The following is a 26,214-nucleotide window of genomic DNA, read 5'->3' as shown; positions in this document are numbered from 1 at the left end:
GAGCCCTTGTGTTCTAAGCCGAGATGTCGTAAGTCTCCGTGGGGACCCTCTGGTGATTCTGTCTGTCTCTTCTCTTTAATAAGAAGATGAGAATTTCAGCAAGCTTCCCAGACAATCAAGGTCCGAGAGCCCATTTCTCTGCAGCTCAAAACCTTTCCCGCCACTCATATGTCTCAGCCTCGTCCCCCACTGCTGTGTGTTTGGTCCAGGAATCCGTGTGTTTAAAATCTCAGGAATAAGTGACTGGTCACCTCCCCCTTCAACCTCCCTGAGGCTTCGCCCAGGTCAGAAGGAAGAGGCCCAGAGGTATAACCGCAACCTTCATGACCCAGGATCAACTACACATGCCCAAGACAGGAACCCCAAGAAATGGGAGGGCTGTGCCAGCCTGCACAATGGTCCTCAAGGGTATCGGGTTCTGATGCCTGGAACCTGGGAACGGGACCTGTTGTGGAAGCAGGGTCTCTGCAGATGTAATGAAGTGAAGGGTCTGAGATGAGGTCCTCCTGAAGGAGGGTGGCCCTACATCCAATGACAGGGTCCTTATAAGACACAGAAGAGGAGAGACACAGACACAGAGGAGAAGCCACATGAAGACAGAGGCAGAGACGGGAGGGAGGCGGCCACAAGCCCAGGGACGCCTGGAGCCCCCAGAAGCTGGAAGAGGCAGGAAGGACCCTCCCCTGGAGCCTCTGGAGGGAGCACAGCTGTGGGACACCTTGACATCAGACGTCCGGTCTCCAGGATGAGGGAGGATGAATGTCTGTGGTTTTAAGACTCTGGTTTGTGATCTTTGGTCACGGTAAACCTGCACAGCGTCCCAGTGAAAAGCAAGCCTGGTTCTGATGCAAGTCAGTGGTGGGGCACAGCCTCACCTTCATTTCAGATGTGTTTTGCCGGCATCTCTGTCAGAAAAGAGAAGGAATCAGGAGCATAATGGCTGGGCACAAATGTGTCAGTTGGCATTGTTGGTACAAACTTGGCCAGTACTAGGTCTCAACTCAGAGTCAAATTGTATTGTTCCTAATGGTTTCCTAAGACTTAAGCTTAAATATCCAGTGATTGCTTATGTACCATTTCATCTTGGATGAGGCTTGTCAAGAACCTTAGAGAAGCTCGGGTGTCTACAACGTATCAGCGTTAGCAATGACTTCAATATCGTGTTTGCAGCACCACAAAGCTTCCCTGACAGGGTATTGTGAGTTGGAGAAAATTAAGGACACGCCCTGTGGTCCTACATGGGCTGACATGGGGCGGTGGTTGCCTGACGTCTCACATACACAACCCTACTTACCTCGGTGAGGGAGGGAAGGAGGGATTTGTTTCCTCCCAGACACTGGTTTCTCTCTCTTGTGCTCCTCTACGGAATTCTTCCTTCACTCTCCGTCAAGGTGCAGAAACTACACACTTTCTAGTTCCCTAGGAAATGACCCAAACCATCAAACATTCTCTGAAACACATTGAGAAGGAAGCACATGTGTGCCCAACCCTTCACAACCTTGGGTACCTTCATAGCTCTAATCATGTACGGAAATCTCATCCTTCAGTCTCAACCTTCGGCATTCAGTGCTATGCTCTGATACCTGGTCACCTGAACCCCCGGATATGCAGAAACTTTGCAAGTAACTGGTGTGGTCGGTGCATGCGGGGTTTTCCAAAGTCACGACTGTCTGCCAACTCTACGAGTCAAATAAATCCACCAGAATATGTGGTCATACTTCACTGAACTTCCTGAATACACAACATAATTCGAATGGGTTACATGTTTCTACTCTGTGTGTGTGTGTGTGTGTGTGTGCGTGTGTGCATGATATTCTATTTTTTCCCCAACAATCGTTAAAGCCTTACTTGTGTATTATCTCTTTGGAAGGATTTCACATATGAGTATATTGTCTCTTTGGAAGGATTGTATATATGAGTATATTGTCTCTTTGGAAGGATTGTACATGTGACTACATTATAATTGGGTAGGATTCATTGGGAGAAAGAGCCTGTTTGGGGTATCTTTGTATTGTAGCATTGCAGTGCAAAACCTCTAGAGCGTATATATTGCATAAATAGTTGTGAAGATAAAGCATATCACACCCTTTTAATTGACCAGTTTGGAAAACTCACAGTGCTCCCGGAAGGAATTGGCTCGTAGGTCACAGACGTCCCTGCTGGTCTGGTAGGACGGAGGGCAACCTGCTCACTCAGCCCCTATAAAAGCATATTCTGCTCCTCGTGGGGCCTCCTGATCTTAAGAATACGGGACAAAAGTAAGACCATGCGCTGGATCTGGAGACCCCAGCGCTGCCAGGACTGGTTGTCCTTGACATGAGTCAGAAGCATACTTACGCCGCCAGGGAGAAAACACATTCGCTGTCTGATCGGGTCCGATCAGTGCATCTTTCTACTGCCCTCTGTTTGACTTGCTTCCTTGTGTCTGATCCGCAATTCCTCTTCCCCCTCCAGCCCATTCTCAACACGTCTTTCTGCGCTGGTGCATTTTTATTAAATATGGCAAACACATTGTGGCTATTTAAACATCGATAGATTGAGTCAGTGCTCTTTCTTATTTTATAGGAAGAACCTAGGAGGATGGCTCCAACCGGCTTCCTTGGGTCTCCTGGGCACACGGTAACACACATCTCCAAGGACACATGCCAAGAGATAAGATGGTCCAGGAGGGAACTGTACACCACTGATGGCATCTGTGTTCCCTCCCCCGTGTCTGCTGAAAGAACTATGCATCTTATCCCAAAATGCTGAAGTAGCTGAAGCTAGACCATTTTAGAATTTTAAGCTAAGTCTCCATGATTTTAGGTAAACAACATAAACAAAGGTACTAAGAAGGAAAGCCTTATAATTTCAATCAACTGCAACAAAACAAAACAAAAAAATCTGTAATATTGATGTGCAAACGAGTAAGATTTGGCAACACTCTATGTTTGCCTTTATTCTAAGAATGTCAACGTTTCAGCAAAAAGGAATCAAGTCATTTTTTTAAAAACCCCATAAAACTGGGAATGGACCATGGGATTGGACGCAGATGACCCCCATCTCTTGTCTGGGCTCCGTCTTACTGGGAAGACAGACACGCTGGTGAAATTGAAAACGACTTCATTTTTTTCCAACAACGGCTCCATGAGCCCTTTGGCGGGCTCCATCCGTGTGTGTGTGGGACGCGTGTGCCGGCCAGTCTGTGGTTTTCCCTTCCATCTCCACGCTTCCTGTGACTGACTCTGAAAGGCAGACGCCCCAGCAGATGCCTCAGGAACCCCGATACAGAAAACACACGTCTGCAGGAGGCAAAGCAAATGTGCTTTCGTGTTCAATTTAGGGATCTGCGAACCGGTCATGGGAAACAGCTCTCCGAAAACCCCCAGGCCCGTGCTTCCCCAAGGTGCATCCGTGGGTGCAAGTTAAAATAGTTTAAAAAGAAAAATGAAACTGAGTTTGAGTCCAAGGATCGTCTGCAGCACACTCCATGGGAAAAACAAACAAAAAACCAAACAAAACAGAAAGAAATTCAGGGCAGGCCGACTGACGTTTCAGGTTCCAGTACGCTAAGAGCGTCTTAAAGACAGAGTCGACTAGACCTGCTCTTACTGGAAACGGGTGAGTTACGTTTGGCACCAAAGCGAGTGTCTGCTTAGAAGGGAAAAGATCTCAAACAATGTTAAACGACATGAACGGATTTGCCGAACGAAGCTGGACGTTTATGGCTGTTTTAACTGCAAAATAACCGTGCCGATTACATTTTGTGGAGGCCGGCATGACCAAAGTTGGCTGCGTTGGCCCCAAAAGGACAGAGCTTTCTGGAGGCCCGGGACGGAGTGCCTGAGATGGCCATCAGAAACCCCCCCAAGGCCGCACCCTGGGGCTGCCCACTGGTCACTCGGACCTTGAGGACATCCCTGTTTCGAGTGACCCGGGCCCCCCCCCCCCCGTATCCTACATCCAGGATACAAGCAGGCTTGGGGAAAAGAGCTCTGGGCGTAGACCACTTTAGTGGCATCTGAGTCAGAAAAGAAAAGGAAATCTCAAGTTGGATGTTCAGCATCAGAGAGCAAGGTCCTCAAAACTCCTTCCCTGGCTGACAAAGTTTCTAGGACCAAGAGTCACCAGAACCCACAGGAGAGAATCCACCTGCCCTCGGCGCACCTGGGGCAGCGATGGATACGTGACTGAGGGGGTGACACCCTCCCCCGAACGAAGAGGCCCCCCAGCTGCAGAGACAGCCTCCCTGGGCCCTGAGGGGGCTTCCTCCCCCCCCGCCCCAAGTTTGCCTGTCTTTTTTCCCTTCCATATGTGGGTTTTATTGAGGCTGGGAAGCCATCAGAGAATGGCGACATCAGGTCATTAACTTTCCGCACAGGCCAAAAAAGGTCTCGTTTTTAAAAGTTGATTTTTTTTCCATTTATTCTTTTTTTTTTTCCAAAAGGACTCCACCATCACTGCAACACCCTTTTGGAGAACCACACATGGTTCCAAAAGAAATCAAACAAAAGGGAAAATTTTAAACTGGAAACCAAAGCAGGTGGGCTTTTCACAAGTGCCCTTGCTGCCCACCCCCAAATTCAGACTTGCTTCGAAGTGGAGAATTTTTTTTTCTCTTTTCTTTCCCCACCTTCAGGGGGAACGTACCTTTCCTCAAGGGGAGGGTTATAGGAGCAGAAGTGGATGCCAGACGCCCACCAGAAACGCACGCACACACACACACACACACACACACTTGGGCGTCGCCCCGCAAACAAAACTACTTTCAGCCACCGTGGACTTCGGAGTTTTTTCCCCATCTGTCTCCTCTGGGGAGAGGTGAGAATTTTTTTTTAACACGTGAATACAAATATTTATAAGTTTATTTATATCTCCGTTTTACAAGATGTACATTCATACCATATGGTTTGACAAAATACACTTTGTAACTAGAACTAAACTTGAGGGCATTGCGTGTCGGGGGCCTGCGAGCACGGCCCAAAAAACCTTCGGCGTGTTTTTCTTCCCCACAATAGCAGAGGGTTGTGTGATTTCTTTTCATTTTGAGAGATCCCTGAAAAGGTCTGTAGGTCCAGACACACCTTGTATGCATAACCCAAACACAGGCGCTGTATCCTAAATCATCCTCACTGCTTATAAAGTCGGGAGAGAAAGGGGGTGAAGAAAGCAACAGAATTAAAACATATAAAAATAAAGGCAAGGCAACGTCAAAGTTACACTCAACATAATTAAAATAGCACATATTTATGAACTTTCAACCAAAGGGAAAAAAATAAATAACACATCCACATACAACCAGTATCAGGAAGCAGAGAACCTTGCCACTCTTGGATGGGAGCTCTACATACGTACAACGGGGCTGGCTCTGTGAAACCATCGCCTTTCAATAAATAGCGCGTTTAATAGCTTTGAAACTTGATATTATTCTACATTCCTCAACTGATTTCTCGTTAAATATCAAATTTCAATAAAACATTTATAAATTGCATCGTGTTCACGTGTATTGAAACATCCGCATATTCCTAAGCTAATTTTTAATAAATTAGGCACCAGTTTTTTTTTTTTTTTTCTTTTTAAATGTCGAGCGTGTCCACGGAAAAGCCCTCTGCCATCCCAACCTCCCAAACTTGGGGGGAAAAAGGAGCAAAGTGCCTCAAATATGTTTGTCATTGAAGTCAGCTTATTGGCTATCCTGGGACTCAGTGACAACGCCGGGTAGGAGTGGGCTGGGGGTGGGGGAGCCCCCTTGTACTTGGGGAAACGTTAAAAGGTTTAAGTGCAACCCACCGGCGGGGGCAGAGGGCTAGGGTAGCAACCAACGCGGAAAGGGGTGGTCACGAGCTCAGACACGGCCGCTTCCCGCTTCAATGTCCAGATGCCCCCACACTGCACAGACGTCGTGGCCAACGACACAAGTGCCTGCAGGCAGAGGGGGCAGCTGTGGTACCCAGCTCGGATGGAAGCAAGATGGGCAGCGGGGGGGTCCCTACACCCCAGGGGCATGTGAGGCTCTGAGGACCGGCTTCCCAGGTGGGGGACGCCAAACCACCCTGCATGACCAACTTAGCAAGGCTGGAAACACATGAGCGTGGTTCATTTTGTCTGCAGCTACATTATACAGGGACCCCAGCCGGCCCACACTCTGCCTCCGTCACCGTGAAGAAAGCCACCCTATCAAAACCGACCGAAAAATGACACCCCTGTTCCCTCTCGAAGGCGCCTCCTTCTAGGTCTTAGCGATGTTAAGCCGCAGAGCTTCTGTAAGTACGCAAGAGTCAGATGCTTCATTACTGAAACTACATCCGACGCTAAGACCCCATCAATGCAATACCTTCCCCTGCGAGATGAACTTGCAAGCTTCCCAGGCTGATGACGGAAGGCAGAAAAGGGTGAATTTGTAAAGAAAGAAATAGAACAGCGACAACCAAGCTGAGGAAGAACGCAGGTTTTGCTAACCCGGGTGGCTCCTACCCTAAAAGTCCTCTCTGGCCAAGGTCTCAGCAAAGGAAACCAACCGGTTCCGTGGCCGAGCCCATCTTGGAGAACACAGCCCCACGTCCAGTGGGCAAGACACAGCCTGCAGCTCTGCCAGCTCTCACGTGGGTTTCACAACCGAAAACCCTGCATCCAGTGGCCCTCCGACGAGACCCGTCCAGTTTGCTTTCCAGGTGATACTCCTCTCTTGGTCTGCACCCCTGAAAACGTGCTATTTGGAAGTGCCGTGAACGACTCTGAAAAGGGGTCTTGTCTTACGCAGAAAGCACCAAAAACAGCCAAAATACGCCCACCCCATAAATTTAATGCCTTATGGCCGCTGGGGAAAAGTGAAATCCAGATGCCCTCCCTGGGAGACCAGGACCCACACAAAGCATCCTCTCCAACCCACACCCTCCCGACGGCCGAAAAGAGAGAAAGCGGATACAGATCCGGGCTGGGAAGAACTGACCACACCTCGGGCTGACAGCTCGCTTCTGTCGTGGAATTTCTGGGAGAAAGAGGAGGCCGAGAGATGCCCTCCACCCTGGACACCCTGCAGTACGTCCCCTGGACTTTGTTCCAGGGACAGAAGCCACGCCAGCTACCCTGACGGCACTGAGCCCCACACGGCTCAGAGTCTGTCCTGTTCTGGGGGCTCATCCACCTGGCTCACCTTCCGTATCCAGCCAAACAGAAACAGGGACAAGGTGACCGCCATCCAGCAGGCCTTTGGGGTTACCAGCCTCCCAGCCCTGGCCGACATCGGGCAGCTCTACTTTAAAACTTCAGCTTCTCCCAGGGGCAGATCTCATGCCTTTCTGCTCACCTGGAGCGAGTCTTCTCTTGGGGAGGGGTTGGTGACACAGGGCTATGTTTAGACAAAATGGAAAGTAAACCTTAAAAAAAAAATAGGGATGTATACGTCTCACCTCCAATGTTTGCCCAGCGTTAAATTTCAGGATGAAAGCGGCTCATTCGAAGTGGATCTGAAATGCATTTTTTAAAAATTTAAAGCAAAGTTTCAGCTTATATAGGGGACCTTTTAAAATTCACAGCTGTTTAGAAGCAGAACTGCACATATGAGGCAAATTCCATAATGCCATTCATGCGGGGGGTGGGGGGGGGAGGAGGTGGAGTCGCAAATAAATTTAAAATACTGACTGTGTTTTCCTCTTCTCTCTCTCCATCATTTCAGAGCTTTGCAAAAATTTCAAAATTAGAAAAAAAAATGTTGAAGGGGCCTTTTGATTCAAAGAGTTTCAGATGATACAAATGAATCTACATTTCAGGTCAGTGCAAAGGTAGAATGTATTCCCTTACACGGAAGGAAAATATTTGTTTTCTTCTTAGAGATATGTACCCAAATCAGGGGTAAGGGAAAATAGTCAGCAATACCGAATCTGGAGAAAAGCTGTTTTGGAAATAGAGTGAACCGTTGGACTTCGGAGAACTAGATGGCCACTTCCATCTGGGCAGGCCTGGGTTCACTAAGGCAAAAAAAAAAAAAAAAAAAAAAAAAAAACCCCACAAAACCCCAGAGATGCTCATTTTCGAGGTAGACAAGCCCAGCAAGGGTGCACTGCCCCCCAAAGCTCACACAGCACATGCAAAGCACATTGCCTTAAACTCAGGTGCACGATTTGGGACCCTGAACGCTTTGGTTATATCATGTCAAGAGACTTTCCCCATTCTGTGCCAGCTGTTCAGACAAGTCGCTATTTGGTGTTTACACGATGGGGGAGGAGAGGGGACCAATGCACAGGGGAAAAAAAAAAAAAAAAAAAGGATGAAAGAAAAGCTAGAACTGGCTACCCTTAGAAAACATTATCTTAAAACTCACTGCCTGGAGGAGGCACCCCAGGCTCTTCTTTTCCCAGAAACAACTCAGCCCCGGCCCTCCCAGCCTGGCGCCCCTCCCCCCATCCTGCTCCATCCCAAGCCACACACTTCACTTCCGTGAATCCAAAGCACTCCCCACCCCGGTCGTTTTGGCACTGGCCCCGCAGCATGCAGGAGGAGGTAATGCCCTTCGAAGTCCGAAGCTGACGGGTCAAGAGTGCACAGCTAATTTTTTTTTTAAATCTATAATATTTACAATATTGCACTTTACTGCACTTAATTGCATGTCACTAGCGTGGATGCCGCATCAGTATTATACCTTCAAACCACGTGCCCCTGTGTCCCCAGTGCAAGTCCTTTGCATCTGAATTCTGGGAAACAGCCAAAAATGTCAATTCGGGAATCAAAGACGGGAAAAGTTATAAAGTTGCCTGTCCTATGGCACAAGGAATCCTGAATCTGGTGCTCTGGGGCCAAACGTGTGCATGAAGATGGTGAGTCAGCAAGGTCACAACGTGAAACACTGAGGTCCCCACGACCACCACCACGTCGGCGAGGTCTTCAATTGCGTTTCGTTATTGCTACCTTTCAGGCGGAGGGGAGGGGGGCGGGCGCGCAAGGAGAGCAGGGGGCCCCTGCCTCGGATGCAGAAGTCCATATCGAAATCCACACGGGTCCTGCAGCTCCTCGGATGAGATTAAGTTCACGGCAGTGAATAAAACTGTCGGCATCCAAGCACTGGCATCTTCAGCGGAGACCAGCCCCAGATCCTTCTGTGTGACAGACTCTTAAGATCTTGGAAAGGCGTGTAGGAGGCCGCATGCACAGGGCGGGAACGCCGGCAGCGGAGAAGGACGCAGCGCCGCGGGGCTCCACGCGGCCCCGGGGTCCCAGGACGCACAGACGGCGTGGTCGACGGCTGACTTGGGTGGTCTGACGGTCACCTCCCCTCTCTTCCGCACAGTCTCTGCGAGGCTTTGACGGGGTCTTGCGGTCCTGGGACGCCCCCTCCCGAGGCCTGCCAGGGGGCCCCGGGGTTGCCCCAGGCGGGGAAGGCGCTGCGCCCTCGCTCCGGGGCGTCCGCGCGGCCGTCGGGGGGCGCGGAGGGGTCGAGTGCGGGACGCGGCGCGGACGGGGTGACGGGGCCGGGGCAGGCGCTGGGGGGCCGGGCGGCGGGTCAGAGCCCCAAGGCCTCGGCGTGCTTGCGCGCCTTCAGCCGCAGGTCGGCGATGCTGGAGTTTTTGCTGCTGCTCTTGGCGGCGGCGGCCACGACGGCGGCGGCCGAGGCCGACTCGGCCAGGGATGCGATGGGCAGCCCGAAGGGCGGCGGCGGGAACATCAGGTAGGGCGCGTGCGCCGCCAGGTGCGGGTGCAGGTGCGGGTGGGCGTGCGCCACGCCTTCCAGCTGCAGCTGTGCCTGGACCTGCGAAGGCAGAACCGCCCGGTGAGGACGCGACTTCCGGGGGGGCTTTCCCGCCCCGAGGGCGTCTCCTCTCCCGGGGAGCCATCGCCCCTTCCCCCGGCCCAGGGACCACCACCCACTGTCCTCGGGACACCCGGTGCCACGACCGGGTCACTGGCCGCTTTGGACAGAACCAGAGCCTGGGAGTCGGCACAGATCCCCGATGCTGCAGCATCCGAGCGTCTACACCTGGTACCTCCCCTCCCCAGACCCCCGGCTGATTCTTTGACGCATCCCCGACTCAGGGTCCGGCCTTCGGCTCAGGCTTCCCCCACCACCCCCCTTCCCAGGGACCCGGAGTCCAGCCAAATCTGCAGGCTCCGACCGCCTACTTTCAGCAGGACCTAATGGCTGACCCCACGTCGTCGTCGGGGCAGCTGTGTCTGTGATGCAGAGGGGCCAGCCTGCCCCGGGGAAGGGGTGCTGAGGGGTGGACGACGGGCCCAGCCGCGGAGGTGCGGGTCCAGGCGAACAGGGCGCGGACCTCTGCCCCGCGCACGGCAGCCCTGGACGCCCTCCCAGCCTTGGGCGCCGTGACTTTGAGGGCGCGCGGCCAACAGCCCACCCTCACCCCATCTCCATGGTGTCACACGTAGCTGACCCTCCGGGCCGGGCCAGGCCCACCGGACCTCGTGCCCCTCAGCAAACCCGGGTCCAGCTACAAACCCAGGCCTGCCCGTGGGAGCAAAAAAGTGCTGCACGTGGAGGCCACGCCTTCGCTCTGACCAGGGCACAGCCAACCCACCAGCGCGGGCACTCCTACCCCCCATGCTGGGGTCCCCAGCCCAGCTCTGCAGGCGAGTGGGCGTTGCGCTCTAGCCCCGCGGGCCGGGCGCCTCCTGCCACGCAGCTCCCTCCACCCACCCGACGCTGGTCCAGAGCAGGGGCGAGAACTTTGGGGCACCTGATCTCCGAGGCGGTCTTCCGACCACCTGGCCGCCCCCTCCTCCGCGCAGCGCACCCAGCGCCCTGGACCCTCCCTGCTCTGCGAGGAGCTGGGCGGGACGCCCCCACTGTGAGGTGCGAGGGGGAGGGAGGGGGCGTCGAGGCCCAGGTCCAGGAGGGGCACTGACTCCCCCAGCGAGGCCCTGGGCAAGCTGAAGCCGGGGGCTGGGTGTAGACACGGGTCCTCCTGCCCAAGCGGCAGCAAACCCCGCCCTCCCACAGGCGGCGAGCGAGTGGGTGGTTCCCGGGTGGGTGGGGATTTTTCCCCTCCGACTTTTTGTAAAACTGTGTTTGGGTTTCTCTCCTAGTCCCCCCAAAGGTAACTCTTGGAGATTCTCAGCGTGGTGTTAATACGTGCCAATGGGTTTATAAATGTCCCCCTTGTGAAAGCGGCCTCTTTTCTTCGGCGGGGGCGGGAGGAGCCGGGGCGGCGACGGCCCCCTCTCCGTTCTGTTCGGAAGAAAAAAAAAAAAAAACAAAAAACGAGCTACCTGTTGGAAAGGCATCCTCAGGGCGCCCATGTTCACGTAGGGTGCCACCCTGCAGGCGTCCAGGTGACTGGCGGTACCCAGGATAACGCCTGCGAGGAAACACAGGAGGCGTGAACCCCGCGCGCTGCTCCCAGCGCCTGGCGGGTCTCCCCACCGCCCCTGCCTCCACGCCCGGCCCCTCGCACCCACCTTTATGCATCTGGTTCTCCTGCTTGCGGCACTTGGCTCTCCGGTTCTGGAACCAAACCTGGGAATGAGCGGACAGACGTGCACCCCCTGAGCCGGGCAGGCTTTGACGAGCGTCAGCGAGGCCTTCTTTCCTGACACGCCGGACAGCGCGCACGGCGCTTGGGGTTCCCGTCCCCGGAAGGCTGCCTGCCTGCCGCCCCTCCGGCCTTCATCCCCGCCCCCTCCCACCCCAGCCCCGCGTAACTGGCTACCTGGAGGTGGGAACAGTCCTCACCTAAGTAAGAGCAGAGTGTCAGCATCCAAACATTGACAGTGAGGAAGTGGGTCCTCGTATGGCGCGGAGAACTTTCCATCGTTCTGTGTGGACATTCCCCCCTCCACCCTGCCACGCACTGGTCCAACCTGACCTTCCACCCCGACGTTCCACCTTAGCCCCCCACACACCCACCAGGAATGGGGGGGCCGCACAGGTGGATACACATCTCCAAATCCAGCCCCCTCCCCAATCAATGCTCAGACACCCTGAGTCTAGAAACTTCCATGACCTCCACGCCCTCCTTGGAAGCCTGGGGGATCCCAGTTAATATTACAGAGTCATGAACGTCCTTGATCCCTAAAAACCAGATGCACCCCAAAAACGCAGGCTCTACACTGCAGGCACTTGGCCTCCCTAAGGACATCTAATTCCTGCGGCGCCCTATCGAGAGATGAGGCAGGGAGGGAAAGGTGTTGGCACCCTGCCCAGCCCGGCTAGCTTCCCAGGCCTGGCATCCCCGAAATGCCCCCTCCAGCGCTCCCCATTCTCATCCTCCCCGCTCCTCCAAACAGCCCTGGTCCTGGCCCTTGGTCTGTCGCTCATGGAATCTGGAGTCCCCTCCCTCTGTGTCCTTAGGCACTTGATTTTTCCTACCTGGCTTTCTCCAAAACTTTCCCTTCACACTCACTCACCCTGCTGCCACGATGGCAGTTACTGACCGTGCAGGATAATTAGCACAAAGAAAGCCTTCCCCTCGGCCACGCTACACTACGCCTGGGTAGCTCGGGGACCCTGCGCTGTTCCAAGCCCAGGGCCTGGGGCCACTCCCTACTCCCACCTGGCCCGGAAACCTCAGCTCCCGCAGAGGCTGCAAGCACCCGGGAGCCTAGGAAAAGCTGAACTTTTCCATCCCAGCCTCTTCAGGGGCAGTTTTCTATCCAAGGCTGAGCCATGGGCCCGCCTGTTGGAATTGGCTTCCCACAACGTTGGAAACCTCACCCCGCCAGGCTCTAGGGAACCTGGCAAACTTCGGTGTTGTTCCCCCGAAAAGTATTTCCAAAACAAAAAGTGTCCCTTGCATGCTGAGATTTCACAAATCTTTACTCCATTTCCAAAGCCTGCACTCACTTTCCTTCTCCCACATCCCGCCGCGACTCTCCCCCCCACCCCATCCGGCTGGGACGGGACTCCTTTCCCTTTCGGACCCTTCCTGGGTGCCTCTTTCTCCTTGGGGTCCGGTACCCGTCCTCAGGAGAGCAGAGCCAGACGCGCAAATTCTGCTCCCCCTGGAAGGGCGTTTTTCAAAAACAGAATCCTATCTAAATCTAGAAAGCAAGCTCACTTTCCCTTCAGCGGGGGAAAGAAAAAAAAAAAAAAGATTATGGAGAATAAAAGTGATGAATTAGCTGCTGCGTTTGGCGATAATAAATCAGTCTTGGGGTGATTCACGATCAATTCCAATTAGTCCTGAATATGCTAAGTAAAGCACAGTACAGTGGTTTAGACAGTTATTTCTTCATTAAGGACCAGTCACTGATTTCTCTCACAAATGCTGTAATCTGATTTCCTTTTGATTTCCATTACAGACAGTGAATAATGACATTTAATTTAGCTCTGCGCCATAAACCCAAAGATATTTGTTGTAATTAAATTACCGCCGCTCCTCACCATGGTCTCATAACTTTCGATTATAACCCTGACAGCTGGGTGATATGAGTTTCCAGTACAACACTAAAAATAAAAGGTTAATAAGGACCAGCTTCCAAAGGATCCTCAATTTATTTACAGCAAATTTCCACTCTAAATTGAAACTCTATCCTCTAACAACACAGGACAGGCTGTACCGAAAAGGATTACCAAACAGGTCACAGACAGGATTAAAATATAGTGCATTTTCGTCTCTTCCTTTTGGTGTCTCCCCAACATCCCCCCACTTCTGCACAGCGGGGTACGTGTCTTAACTAATTGGTTTTTATGAGCACTTTCTGCCTTCTCTTTATTATACGATTCTTTTCCCTGTGGCCAATAGGAAATTATTTCTTTTTCCTCTTCCCATGTTTATTTTTATTATTATTTACAACTGTTAAAGTTTAATTCACCTCTGGATCGATAGGCTTTCGTTTTCTACTACCACCCTCCCCGCTTTATTTTAGGGCTTTTCTCAAGATCTGCAGCCAACCAAGAACCAATTTTCTGCCAACTCGGCCTCTCCTGCTAAGGCGCTATTCAGTAATAGACTACTGAAAGAAATAGTGTGGAATTAAATTACAAGTAATTTATTTTTATAGAAACAGTACATCAAGGCCTGGGAGATATTACAGATCTCAGGCAGAAAGGCTGTGAAATGACATAAAAGTTGATGTCCCCTTCAGCAAAAGTTTAATCTTTTCATTAATTTATATGGTGCAGCCCCATCCATCTTTCCAGAGAAAGGTGGCCAGTCTCCCCCGCCCTCCCCCACCCCTTGCCGAGGCCACAGATGCCCGGACAGATTCGTCTGGGGAGAAGGTCCCCAGAGCTACTCCGCCCGTGGTCCCAGCGATGCGGAATGGTCCTGGGAACCCCTGCGGCTGCACGGAATTCTGGACAGACTCGGGGACTGTTGCATTTCACCTTAAGCAGCCCTTTTCACCTCACCGACGGGGAAAGATGGAAGGCATGAGGGTGCAAACACTCCCCCCCCTTTTTTTTTTTGGTACAAATTAAAGATTTTTGTAAAACACTCTCTATAAACGCTTTCTGCGTTTTCGTTTCTTCAATACAATCCGGGTGAAGTTGTGTTTGAAATGCTGACCCTATACCAATAAGAAACCCGTTCTTTCAAAGCCCTGGCTTTAACATGGTTCCCTCCCCCCATTGGCAGTATTAATTCCATTTATGTAAATAACCGGTCCCCAGAGCCCAGGGACCCTGACCTCTTTTCCTTCTCTCCCCGGCGCTGCTGTCCTGACCAGAACCGTCAAAACCGACGGAAAGCCCAACAGAACATGCAGGCCCGACCTCCCGGTGGCGGGGACGGGGGGCGGGGAGGGGGCGAGTCTGCGGTACCCGGAGGAGGCGATCTGGAAGCGAATCTTTGCTCCTCACCCTCCAGTAAATAAATGAATGCATTTAACGCAAACGTTTACAAAGCCCGAGCAAAGCGAACCAGGAGCGCCTCCCCCGCCCCCCACCCCCGCGCGCACGTGCGGCGAACACCCACGGCCCCCGCCGACGGCGGCTCGCCAGATGGGGCACCACGACCGCACGCGTCCGGTCCCCGCCCCCGCGCCCGGGCTAATCCGGCACCGCGCGGGCCGGAGTCGCAATCCTCAAGACGCCCACGCGCCTCCTCTTCCCATCTCTGTTCCCTGAAGCGGAGGGAGGGGGCTGCAGAGGAGCGGGTAAGACTTTGGCGACGGCGGGGTGTGGGGGGGGGGACTGGGGGGGGAGGAGAGGCGAACCAGTGGGAAGAAGAGAACAATATCCCCGATGAGCTGGAGGCGCAGGGCGAGCCAGCTAGGCCGGGCGCAGGAGCCCTGACCCGCGAGGCCCCGGGGCGCCTCCGAAAGCCCGGCTCCAGCTCCCCACCCCGACCCAGGGTCCCCGCGCTCCCGGAAGGGCCCGGCGGCCTGGCCGAAGGGGGCGCGTTCCGGGCCCGCCCGGGGAGCGGGCGCCGGGGCCGGGCCCGCGCTCTCACCTGCACGCGCGCCTCGGAGAGCCCCAGGCGCTGGCTGAGCTCCTCCCGCATGAAGGCGTCGGGGTAGTGAGTCTCGTCGAAGAGCCGCTCCAGCTCGTTGAGCTGCTCCAGCGTGAAGTTGGTGCGGCTGCGCCGCTGCTTCAGCTTCGTCTGTCCGTCCTCGTCCTCCGACTTCACGTCCTCGCGCTTCTCCTTGCAATCGTAAATGCCTGCGGGCGGGCCGAGGGCACAGCGCTGAGCCCCCCCAGCCCCGGCGTCCCCGCGTCCCCGGCCGCCACGAGCCCCTCCGCCGGCCCCCGCCTCCCCCGGCCCGGCCCGCGCATCCTGCGCGCCAGGGACAGGGCCCCGCGCGGGGACGCTTGGGCGCGACGTGGTGAAAGCCTGTGTGTGCTCGCGGTGGAGGGGCCTCGGTGGCAAACGCGCCCTGACGCAAAGCGGCGTCAAGTCGATAAAGCAAAAACTCCAGGGCAAGCCGCGCTCTTTTGTAATAACTCGAGCCCCGGCGCCGCGGTGTTTCTTGGCCTAATCTCTGAATAGTTTCCTCAATTATCCACTTCGCCTCTGTTGACATATTGACATAGCCTAACCTCCTCTCTCTCTCTTTTTTTTTTTTTTGAAGGGGAATGGAGTGTTAAATATTATTAAGTCAAAGAAGCTTAGGCAGAATCGCCCAAGTGTCGGGTGCCTGGCGGGGCGCCCGCAAAGAGCGCAGGGAGAGCCCGGGCCAGGCTGGGGTCCAGGTCCCCCGAGAGCCGCCGCTCCCGCCTGCAGCGCAGCAGGACCGGGGCCGTGCCAGCCGCCAGCCGGGCCAGAGCCTCCCTCAGGACGCCGTGGAGGCGGGCGCTCGCCCGAGCTCACCTCTTTCTGACCAAGAAAGCGCAGCCGTATCTTAAGGCCGGCACCCCGAGGCGCTTGGGTTGCACCCGAGAGCACGGTCCCTTGACTTCCGGTTTTGTCCCTCTGTCTCTTGGACACACATTCTCACTCCCCATCAGGACGCCAAGAGTGACACTTTGTTAGGTCCAAACATTATGAGAGCAGCTATATTTGCTGGGGGAGCGGGCAGGGTATCAGGCAGACAGCTCAGGATTTAGGAGATTCTAACCCAGACACCTCTCCTTCCCACCGCTAGGAAATGCAGCCCCTCATCAAGCTCAGGGATTTAAAATAAAAGTTGGCCCCCGGTTGCACAGTTGGTGGAAGCTTCATTTCAGCACCCCTTGCGTTTTCTTGTGCTTTTTCTCCGATCATAGGGCCTGCTGGGTGCAGGCAAAGAGGACCCCCATGCCCTCATTAGATGTCCCCTCTGGGTCAAGGAGAAGAGGACGGCTTTCAGGACGCTCTAAACAAGGAGTCTGGGGTTCCACCCGTTCTGAGAAGCCTCTTAGCAGTAAGCCCAGAAACTTGGCGAAGGGCGAAGACCCAGATCCTCTGCGGGACCAGGGAAAGATCCGGGCACCCAGTTCCCACCCCCCACCCCCACCGGGGTCTCTGAGCTGGACACCAGAGCCCAAGTCCTGAGTCTGCCTAAAAGCCTCTCCTCAAGGCTTCTGACCACTGGACACTCAATCCCACCTCGGATCTTAAAGCCTCTCTCACCTCCTGAAAGGGATGCATTTCCAAGAACACCTTATTTCTCCCCAACGGGAAATCCTTTCCCGGAGGCGGCCCCAACTCTGCTTGCTCCTTCAGGTCTCTTAAGTCTGAACCCCAGGGATCGACCCCAGATGAGGAGCTGGCCTTCAGAGTCCTCCAGAACCCATGGCAGGCCGTGCCGAATCCACAGGCTGCCGTGCCCGGCTCAGCGGGATCCGCTGCTCCGGCGCCCAAGACCTCTGGGTTTCTCCGAAGCCCAAGCAGCTCCCACCTCTCCGTTTTGCTCCCGTCCTGCAAATTCGGCCTGGGGCTCAGCCCTGCCAGGGGTCTGCACGCCCAGGCAAAAGGGAGAAGGTGCAGCTGGGGTTTTCCTCACCCCTTCCTGCCGCCTGTACTTCTAGCCTTGTCTTATTTCCTCTCTCCTTCGAAAAAGGCCTCGATTGTACTCTGCTCTCCTTCCACGGGCCTTTTTGCAGGGTCCCCCTGCCTTGGCTGTCCAGGCTGAGAGGAGACAGACAGAAGAGGGGACTCAGCCTCTAAGGCGGATGGGGGAAGCCGTCAGGAGCCCGGGAGGTTAGCCGCCTGCCGGGTGCTGTCAATTAAATGTCGGCCCTGACAAGTGCACAGACAGACAGCCGAGTCTCTATCAGAGCAAACTCTCTTTGTAGGAATCATAAAGCCAGGTGCGTGAGGCCTCGCCAAGGGGTGAGCCCCGAGATATGGCAGGCCAGGCTCAGGCTGCCTGGGCTCTCAGAAGCCAGGGGCTTATTCCTAAGCCTCTGCCAGCTTCCTGCTTCCACAAGGTCAAGGTCTCCGAAAGCTGTCTGGGTCATCCACTGGGCTTCAAGGTCAGCACACCTGGACTCTGCCACCAAAGTGCAAGGGCCACAAGAGCAGGAGGCATGGGGTCCCCACTCTCTGTTCGTGACCCGTCTCAACACGGACAGAGAATGAAACAGGACCCGGGAACCACATGGCAAGCTTCTGTATTTCCTCGCTTTGTAGTGAGAAATAGACCTCCATATACTTCCAAACGCTGCCCCCTGAGAAATCGAGCCAATTTTATTCCTCTGATTTATAGCTGCTGGTTGCCCTGTTTGTACAGAGATTCCCCCGGGTTGGGACCACCGCTGTCCAGCTGGGAGAACCCTTGTAAACATGTTTTTTCCCACTCCCCGCGTTCAACAACAGCGCAAAACGCCGCGGAGATTTCGGGGGGGAAAGCAGCCGGAAGGACGCCCAGGAGGCAGCCGGCCTGCAGCAGGGCCAGCTGCGCCCTGACAGCCTGGGGTAGGGCGGCCGCGTGCGCGGGGCCACGAGCCTCCCCGGGCCCTTCTGCCCCTTGTAGACCCTGACCACCTGCGGGCACGCGGCTGGTTTTAATCTACAGGCCCGCGTCAGCCAAGATCCAGCCCCAAGGTTCAAGGGGAAAGTTTTCCCTGAGAGGAAACCACGCGGAAAGGCGCAGGAGGGCGAAGAGGCGACGGAGCGCGTTGCCTCCCCGACTGCCGGCCAGCGCAGCCCTCAACGCGGCCCATTTCGAGCTCGGGAAGCCGGCAGGCGATGGGCACTTGGAGAGACGTGTGTGGATCTCTCTGGGGGCGTGGAGGCGGACGTAAGACAGACCGGCCGGCAGACAGGCAAGCAGCCAGCAGCCCTCCAGCCGACCTGGGTTTACAAGCCCATACACCCGGATTCCCCCCCAGCGCGGGAAAGTTCCCGCTGCCCGGTGCCAACGCCCAGGGAAGCGATGCTCCGGCAGCGCGCGGCCCCAGCCGCTGCCCACCCTCGGCGCCTCTGCCTCTCTCCTTCCCTGCTTCCCCGCTTCTCCAGCCGAATCCTCCCCTCCCCCGTTTGGTTTCTTTCTTAACGAAAAGGGCTGGCGATGGATTGCCGGGGCCTTTGCGTCCGAGCCGTGCCTGCACATTCAGCGTTCGGGGTCGAACGGAGAGCGAACCGCGGCCCCCGGGGCCTGTGCGCGCGCGGAGCGAGGGGCAGGCGGCCAGGCTCGGTGGCGAGGAGACGCCGTCCCCGGGAGGGGCCCGGGGCTGGCGTCCGGAGAGCTTACCTTCGGCAGCCCTCCCCGAACCGAACTCTTTCAGTTTGTCCTTGTCGTGGTCCGCGTGGTCCTTAAAGAGATGCACCGGACAGTGGCCGCTGCCCTCCGTTATGTCCTGGAGGTTGGATTCCGAGACCCCCAGCTCCCGGGAGCGCGCCAGTCCGCTCTCCAAAACTTCCCTGTAAGTGATCGAGTCCTTCTTGCCTCCGCCGCCGCCGCCGCCGCCGCTGCTCTCTTTGCTCTTCTGGTCAAAAGATTTGGATACAAAAGCCGTGAGCTCCTCCATGGTGGCCGGGGGCTGCGGGGGTCCGCGGGGCTCGGCGGGGCTGGCTGGGAGCCGGGCTGTGGTCCGCACGCCTCCCGCGCGGAGACGACTGTCCGTGCGAGGGTAGATCTCTCCTGCTGTTATTTATGCCTTTCAATTTGAGATCTCACTATTTATACACGGCTACCTCCGCCCAACCCCCAACGCTCCCTGTCTGCAGCAATTACAGCTGCCGGCTCGGCGGCGGGCGCACGCAGAGACGCTATCTCTCCCCCACCTCCAGTCCGGCAATTGGCTTTCTTTGCATTTCATCACTGTTTGGCGTCTGTGCACCTTGGTGTGGAGAGGTAAAGATCAAGTTTTTGAAGGCAGAGAGAGAGAGAGAGAGAGAGAGCGCGCGGGCGCAGGCGCCAGCTCCCCGAACAGGTATCCGCATTCTCTCCGCGGCTGGCGGAAACGAGCCTCGAGGAGGAGTTTAGGGCTCGTGACGACGCCCTTGCCTGCCGGCCCCGGGAGGAGCGCAGCCTCGCGCCCCGAATGGTGTCGTCGCAGGACGTGTCCGGGCGTGGTCGTGCGGGGACTCCGGCGAGGGGACCCGGGCGGCGGGGACGCGCCATCACAGACGGGAATGAGTCCCAAGTTGGAGATGCGGTGGGACTGCGGGCTGGACCCGCCGGCGAGGCCCGCGGAGCGAGCGGGTGGCGCGGGTGCGCGCGGCCTGCTGTGGGGGGAGCAGCTCTAGGACCCCGAAAGTGAGAGGAAGGGTCCAGGTCTAGCCGAACGTGGGCGCCCGCGCCTCGGCGCCGTTGTTGCAAAGCCGCTCGCAGACCTCGGAGGGGCCGGGGACACGGACGCTGCGGGCCACGAGCGCCCGGAGCGCGCTGGTCCAGACGCGGAGAAGCCGGAGGGTCTCTGGGAGAACTGGTTCGTACACAGCGGTCCGTGGGGCGCGCGTCAGATCCCGCCCGGCCGGACCGACGCAGCCTTCCTTAGAGCCGTGATGTCAGCCCGGTGTCTGGGAGATTTATTGGGGGGGGGGGATATATGTATTTTTAATTGTGCCACAGTGCTCCTGAGCAGATCCTGACTCCCTCGGAACTTTATAATGTGCCTAAAAGGAGCCACTTTTTCTCACCTGCAATACGAAATTCATTCGGCAATCCCGGCAGCTGAAGAAGTCCTCTTATCTGCAAAATGCCGTCTGCAAATAAAGTGACTTTTCTGTTCTCCCCTTTTTTTTCCTGCAATCTCCCCCTCGTCTCCCCTTCCACCTGCTGCCCCCGCCCCGCTGGAGTTGGGACAAGGCTTCCGGCGAGGGGTACGGGGGTGGAGGGGAGGGTTAGGGGTTTTGGAGGAGTTCGTTTTGCATTTTCTGAAGTCAGTTCCTCCTCCGAAGCGCCGGTTACTCAGAACCCAGGATCGGGGCCGCGCTCGGCGGTTCCCAGTGTTCGGTCCAGCGTCCGGAGCCGGACAGTAGTTTCCTTCAGCGGGAAGGAAAGTGAACGATTTCTCCCGAATCCCCGGGGCCAGGGTCGGGTTCACACGGGGGTGCCTTGATCCAGGGGGAGGGGGTGTGAAGCCAGAGAGGCGGGGAAAGAGGGGGGACGGGAGTGCAAACAGACCACCTCTTCCTTCTCCCCGTCCTTTCTCACTCCCTCTCCTTCCTTCCTTCCTTCTCGCCTTCCCTTGCTCCCTCCATCTCTCTCCCGGTGTTTTCTCCTCTCCTCGCCGCCCTCCATCCATCCTCCGGGAGCGCTGCGCCCGTGCTTCTCCGCGCGGCCCCGGCTGCTCTGCCCCGCATACAGCGGACGGAGCTGGGGGATTTGGGGGCCGCTGCCTCCCCTGGACTTCAAAAGCGAAAGGCGAAGAAGCGCTCGCAACTTGACAAACAGGTCTTTGTCACCGCGGCCTTCTAATCAAAGCGAAGGCGCGCAGATATCACACAGAATTACAAATAGCCCCTCACGCATTATGCATATGCAGCCGCCTTGCGGGTCTGCGGGGGAAACGCTGAGGGCCGCTCCCGGAGCCGGGCAGCGCAGGGCGCGCGGGGCGCGGGGCGCGGGGCGGCCCAGGAGCTCGTAGTCCTTGCCAGGGCCCCCCACGCCGTCGTTCACTCCTTGGGGCGCCTCTTCCAGCCCTACCCCGCGCCCAGAAGTGAACGTTTTCTTTGCAAGAAACAGTAGATCCACAGGAGGGGAGGGGGGAGAGAAGGGGGCATTAGCAACAGATCTGGGGGGAGAGGGCTCTGGGCCCGAGCAGCTTTCTGGGGTCCACAGAGGTAGGGTAACTTTTCCTCTCCTCACCTCCTGCCATCTTGCCACTCCTCCAGCTTCAGGTGAAGAGGCCAAGTCCCCAGGGACCTAGTGGTGAACCCCCCCCACCTGCAGCCTGCCCACCCCTCCCTGGCCCTCCCCTACAATCTCAGCGACCCAGCCTTCCCTGGGGGGGGGGGTCACATAGGGCCTGGCCCTTACATGGCCTGAGGTTCCTTCGCAGGGAACAGGGGTGAGAGGCCCCAGGCCCCCAAGCAGGGCTACCCGCCTTGGACCTCAGACCTTGGACCCTATCCAGGAGAGAATATTGCTGGGACCAGGGTCTGGCGGCCTCCAGGGATCTCCCCAAGGGACACCAGCTGGGGACTCTGGATGTTCGACACCCTCAAGCCTGAGAGAGAATTAAAGCCACCCCCATCCACAGCAGCCCCAACTTTGATTCCCAGTGCAGACGAATGGTTTCGAAACAACCCACCCTAAGAAGAATGAGGCCGTGCCTTTTCTAAGAGTTGTTGGTTAGGAAGGAATCCCCTTTTTACAAAATCACACTTTCTCTCGATGAGCAAAGTGATGGCCTCTTCCTCTAACTTTTGGGGACGGGGGAGCGGAAATCCCCTGAACACCCCCCACTCCCGGCCCCCCGGCCAGGGGCCCACAAGGCTCCTTAACCTTCTCTCCTTTAAACCAGAGGCAGCAACGCCCAGAATCTGCCGTTATTCTTCATATTTTAGCCTGGGCGAGGACATTTTCAGCCACATATTTTTGCTAATTCAAGCCGGTGCCCAAGGCCGCAGGGTGGGTACAGTTTATGAAATGTTACATTTACATTTCCGCTGGGGTGAAGGCAGGCGAGGGGCGGGGGAACGCAGAGCTCAGACTCTCCCAGGCATAAGGGGCTCTTGTTTTGAGTTTCTGTAGCTGCTTCCCCCAGAGAGGATCCCTCATCCCAAGATGAGAGGTGAGGACAACATTTTAAAATCTCAACTTGTCTTGGGAGAACGTAGATGCTTTAACATCTCAAATGCATTCTGCCAACTCTTAAAGAGGCAGCGGCTTCGTGAAAGTTTGTGGACAGAAACAAAAGCATAGCTCCTTCCTTTAAAACAAGACAAAACAAAACAAAACGAAACAAAACAAAACAAAAAGGAAAGAAGTCCTGGATTGGGCTGGGTAGCAAAAAAGGGGGATCTGGTCTCTGGAAGAACACGGAAGTTCCACCGTGGATTTCACCAGAAGCTCTGCACACACCGCGGAGCTCGCCTGGCTCATTGATCCACGGCGGCGGCTGGGCTTCACCTCGCACCCCGCTGCCCAGAAACCGGAGCGGACACGAGCCGCCTGAGTCCTGCGTGCCTGACTCGCTCCTACCCGCGCCCGCACCATCAGGTCTATGATCCACCTGGGGAGAGACACGTAGACAAAATGCAATTAAACGAAGTAGAAATGCCAGGACACCCTGCGCTCGGAAGGAAGGAAGGGTCTCTGTCGAGGCGAAGGAGGCTGGAGGCTCTTCCTAACACAACTGGTGGTTCCTGCAGATTGGAGGTGCCCTGGTGTCTGGGTTGGCCCGCGTGCCCATGGACCTGGCAGCTGCCAGCCAGATCCCCGGTTGATGGCGTGGGGGAAATGAGTGAGTACCCCACCAGGAGGATGGTTCACAGCCAGCCCGCCGGCGGGGGGGGGGGGTCCACCCCAGGAGGCCAGAGCTGCCCCGACGCCCTCCTCTTCGGCAAGCTGCTCCTGGGAACGTGGGTCCTCTAGTTCCAGATCTGGTTTCCTGAACTCTGACCACCTTCACCCAGGCCGAGGCCAGACTGGCCGCGTCCAGAGCTGGACATTCTGCACCCCTCACTCACCTGAGTTTACCCCAACTAGAGTCTCTCTGGCCAGCCCTGCAGGCTCACAGCTTCCTGTCTGGTCCCAGGCTGAGCCTGAAAGCTCAGACACGCTGGTCCCCAGTGGCAGAAAGGGCTAGAACCGGCCACCCGTGGTGCGTCCTGCTGGCTTGGGACCATTAGAGCAGGCAGGGCCAGGAGCTGGGGGGTGGGGTGGGCGTGGCGACGGGGTTTTCTGCCCTTCCCTGTGCTTTCACCACCTGCAGACAAGAGCCAGGAGATTTCTCAGCAGTGGTATCCACTCCGGGACCTCCGTCTGGAAGGCACACTAGTTAAACTTGGATGTCCAGGCACTGCCGTCCAGCCCGGAGCCCTCAGGAAACCTGAGAGAAAAAGAGGCCGTGGACACAGCCGACCGCCTCCCACTCCCACAACTACGGTCCCAAGCAGCGTAGTGGGGGACCGACTCCGGGGCAAACTTCAGACAGCATGAGGAAATGGACACTGGCGTTGTTCGATTTTATAAAATAATCTGTATGTATGTATGTGAATTAGGTAAATTTTAATGAACTACAGCTGCTGCTAATGGCCTCCCTTTCCTGGTATTTACAAGGCCAAGGGACAGGAGGTAATGAACATTCCAATGTTTAATATTTGGTTTATTTAATGCTTAAAAGGTAGGGCTCTGAGTTTTCACGTTTAGCCCAGTAAAACGAAGCTCCTCTGATCCAAGGCGATTTACGTTAAATCAAATCTCATGCCCTGAACTTCTGAAGATCAGAGTAGCCTTTGCAGCCGTCTGGCGTGTCCAGCCCTTCTGGGAGGTTGGGGGTCACCGCCCCACTCCGTTTTCCCCACTGCCCATCCCCAGGGTCCTCCTCGCTTCCCATGAAGCAGAGGAAGAAGTTCCAAGGAATGCCCCTTCCATCTGGCCCACTTTCCCAGCACCTAATTCCAGAGACTATGTCTGTTAATAATAATAACGGAGGGAGTGTTGATGGTTCTGGCACAAGAGCGAGCCTTTGTAAGGGCAACCAACCCCTCCCTACACATTAAGTATTTATGAGTATCGATCGGAGGGGCAGGATTTTACAGAGGTCTTAACACTTTTCTTGGACGGGCTCCTTTCTCCCCCTCCCCCTTTGAAATTTAGAAACCTGCTTTTGTATTCCCTCCTACGCCGTTTATTGATTTACGCAAACATCAGTGCTTCCAGTGTGAGGCTAATAGATTTTCATCACGCTGGGGCTCTGTGAATCCAGCTCTTGAATGGATAGGATTGATCCTGTCGACAAATTCGACATCTATACGATTAATAAAGGGCGAGCTGGGGCGGGATAGGTTCTGTCTCCTCTTTGCAGGGTGGGCCTCCTCTGTGCTGCAAGGACCCACCCCCAAGATGTCGGTTTTTGGTTTTTTTGTTTCTTTTCATTTAGCCTCACTTTTGCTACAAATCCCAGCTCGGGGCCGGGGTCGGGAGGGTGTTCTAAAATAACCTCAATGCAAAAATGCAATTTTAACAATACATTTCGTAGTAGGAAGTGCTGTTTGCTTTCTGTGGAATTTCTCTCTCTTTTCCTTGCATGTACTTTGCAACATATGGTGGACATTAAAACTCTTTCCTTTCAGATTTAATCACAGGGCCGTTACTTTATGTTTTATTGAAGAAAAACATTAGTTTTTCGGGCAGCAAAGCAGTTTACCACAGAGGACCTCTAAAGAGGGCCGTTTTTGTTTTGTTCTGTTTTGTGGAGACCACCGCTAAACAAACAATGGGCGGCTCTCCTTCGCGATGAATACATTACGCGCTCGCAGGGAGCCGTTTCTGCGGTAATTAATGTTCCGACGAGCAAGCTCAGGGGTGGATTTTGGGTTTCGTTCTCGGTTCTGGCACCGGGCCTCAGCACAAGGACACGGAAAGAGCCAGTTCTATCTCCTTCCTGCCGGCGCCCCCTCACCCCGGATTGGCTTCTCCCCGTTACGCACGGGTCGCCGAGAGCTTTGGAAACAGCTCGCTCCAAAACTGGCTCAGAACCTGGGGCTTTCTCTCTCCATTTTCAAAATGCAGACAAAAGGAGGGAACACGTCCCACGCCCACAGCCTGCGAGACGAGACTCTGCTTCGGAAGACCTGGGCCCCCCGGCCGGAAGCTGGAAGAAAGCGTCCTGCACCCATCGGGCGTCGCTGGGACCGTGGGTCCCAGCCCCCCGGGGCGCAAGCGGCGCGCACAGGGCGCTGTCCCCGCGGGCCGTGCTGGACCGGTGCCCGTGCGCTGCCTTCCTTCCCGGCTCAGGCTCCGGCCAGCGTCCCCAGGCGCCCGGGAACGTGACGCAACAATCTGTACCGTCAGGGCCGGCTGAAAAGGCCGCGCAGGGCTCCAGGGCCTCGCGACCACCTGCCCAGAGTTTGCAAGGGGTTCAACAAACTGCGATCTCCCCCCACCCCCAAGGAAAGCTAACGGTTACGCTGGTGGGACCGAAACTCGGACAGCCTCGGGGGCTCCCCACGCGCCATCGACTTCCAGATACCACGTCTTTAGAAAAATAATCCAGGGAAGGAACTTTCTCCCTCTAGCAGGCAGGCATTAATCAAGTGGCCAATCTGTGCAGAAGACACGCCCCCTCCTCCCCATCTTCTGCGTCCCGAGGCTGCCTTGGAACCAAACATCCCCTGGGGAAGCAGGCCGACGTTCTGTGCCAGCGGCCCATTCCGGAAAGACAACTCATAGGGCCGGGAGCACCTGGGCGCTGGAGTCCCCCCGAGACGGCTTGGGCTCAACAGTATTTACCATGCAAGGCCCCGCACCCCTGGGGTCCCCAAGCCTCCCTCACACCCCAGAATTGGAGCCAACCGGGGTCACCCA

At 55.9% G+C, this 26,214-nt stretch overlaps 1 protein-coding gene across 1 annotated transcript; it reads right to left on the bottom strand.

Moving 5' to 3' along the window:
- Window positions 1-9,475: 9,475 nt before the first annotated feature.
- SHOX (SHOX homeobox) lies at window positions 9,476-19,583 on the bottom strand (the record flags this gene model as incomplete). The annotated part of the gene is made up of 5 exons (XM_082375447.1): window positions 18,985-19,583; window positions 15,321-15,529; window positions 11,386-11,443; window positions 11,197-11,285; window positions 9,476-9,721 (listed from the first exon to the last, which is right to left on the bottom strand). Exons 1-5 carry the CDS (start codon window positions 19,259-19,261, stop codon window positions 9,476-9,478), a joined length of 879 nt encoding a protein of 292 aa, XP_082231573.1. The 5' UTR covers window positions 19,262-19,583.
- Between the last annotated feature and the right edge of the window lie 6,631 nt (window positions 19,584-26,214).

This window comes from Balaenoptera borealis (assembly GCF_965194805.1).
Source record: "Balaenoptera borealis genome assembly, chromosome: X".
Taxonomy (NCBI): Eukaryota; Metazoa; Chordata; class Mammalia; order Artiodactyla; family Balaenopteridae; genus Balaenoptera; species Balaenoptera borealis.
This window is presented reverse-complemented; position numbering and strand designations above follow the sequence as displayed.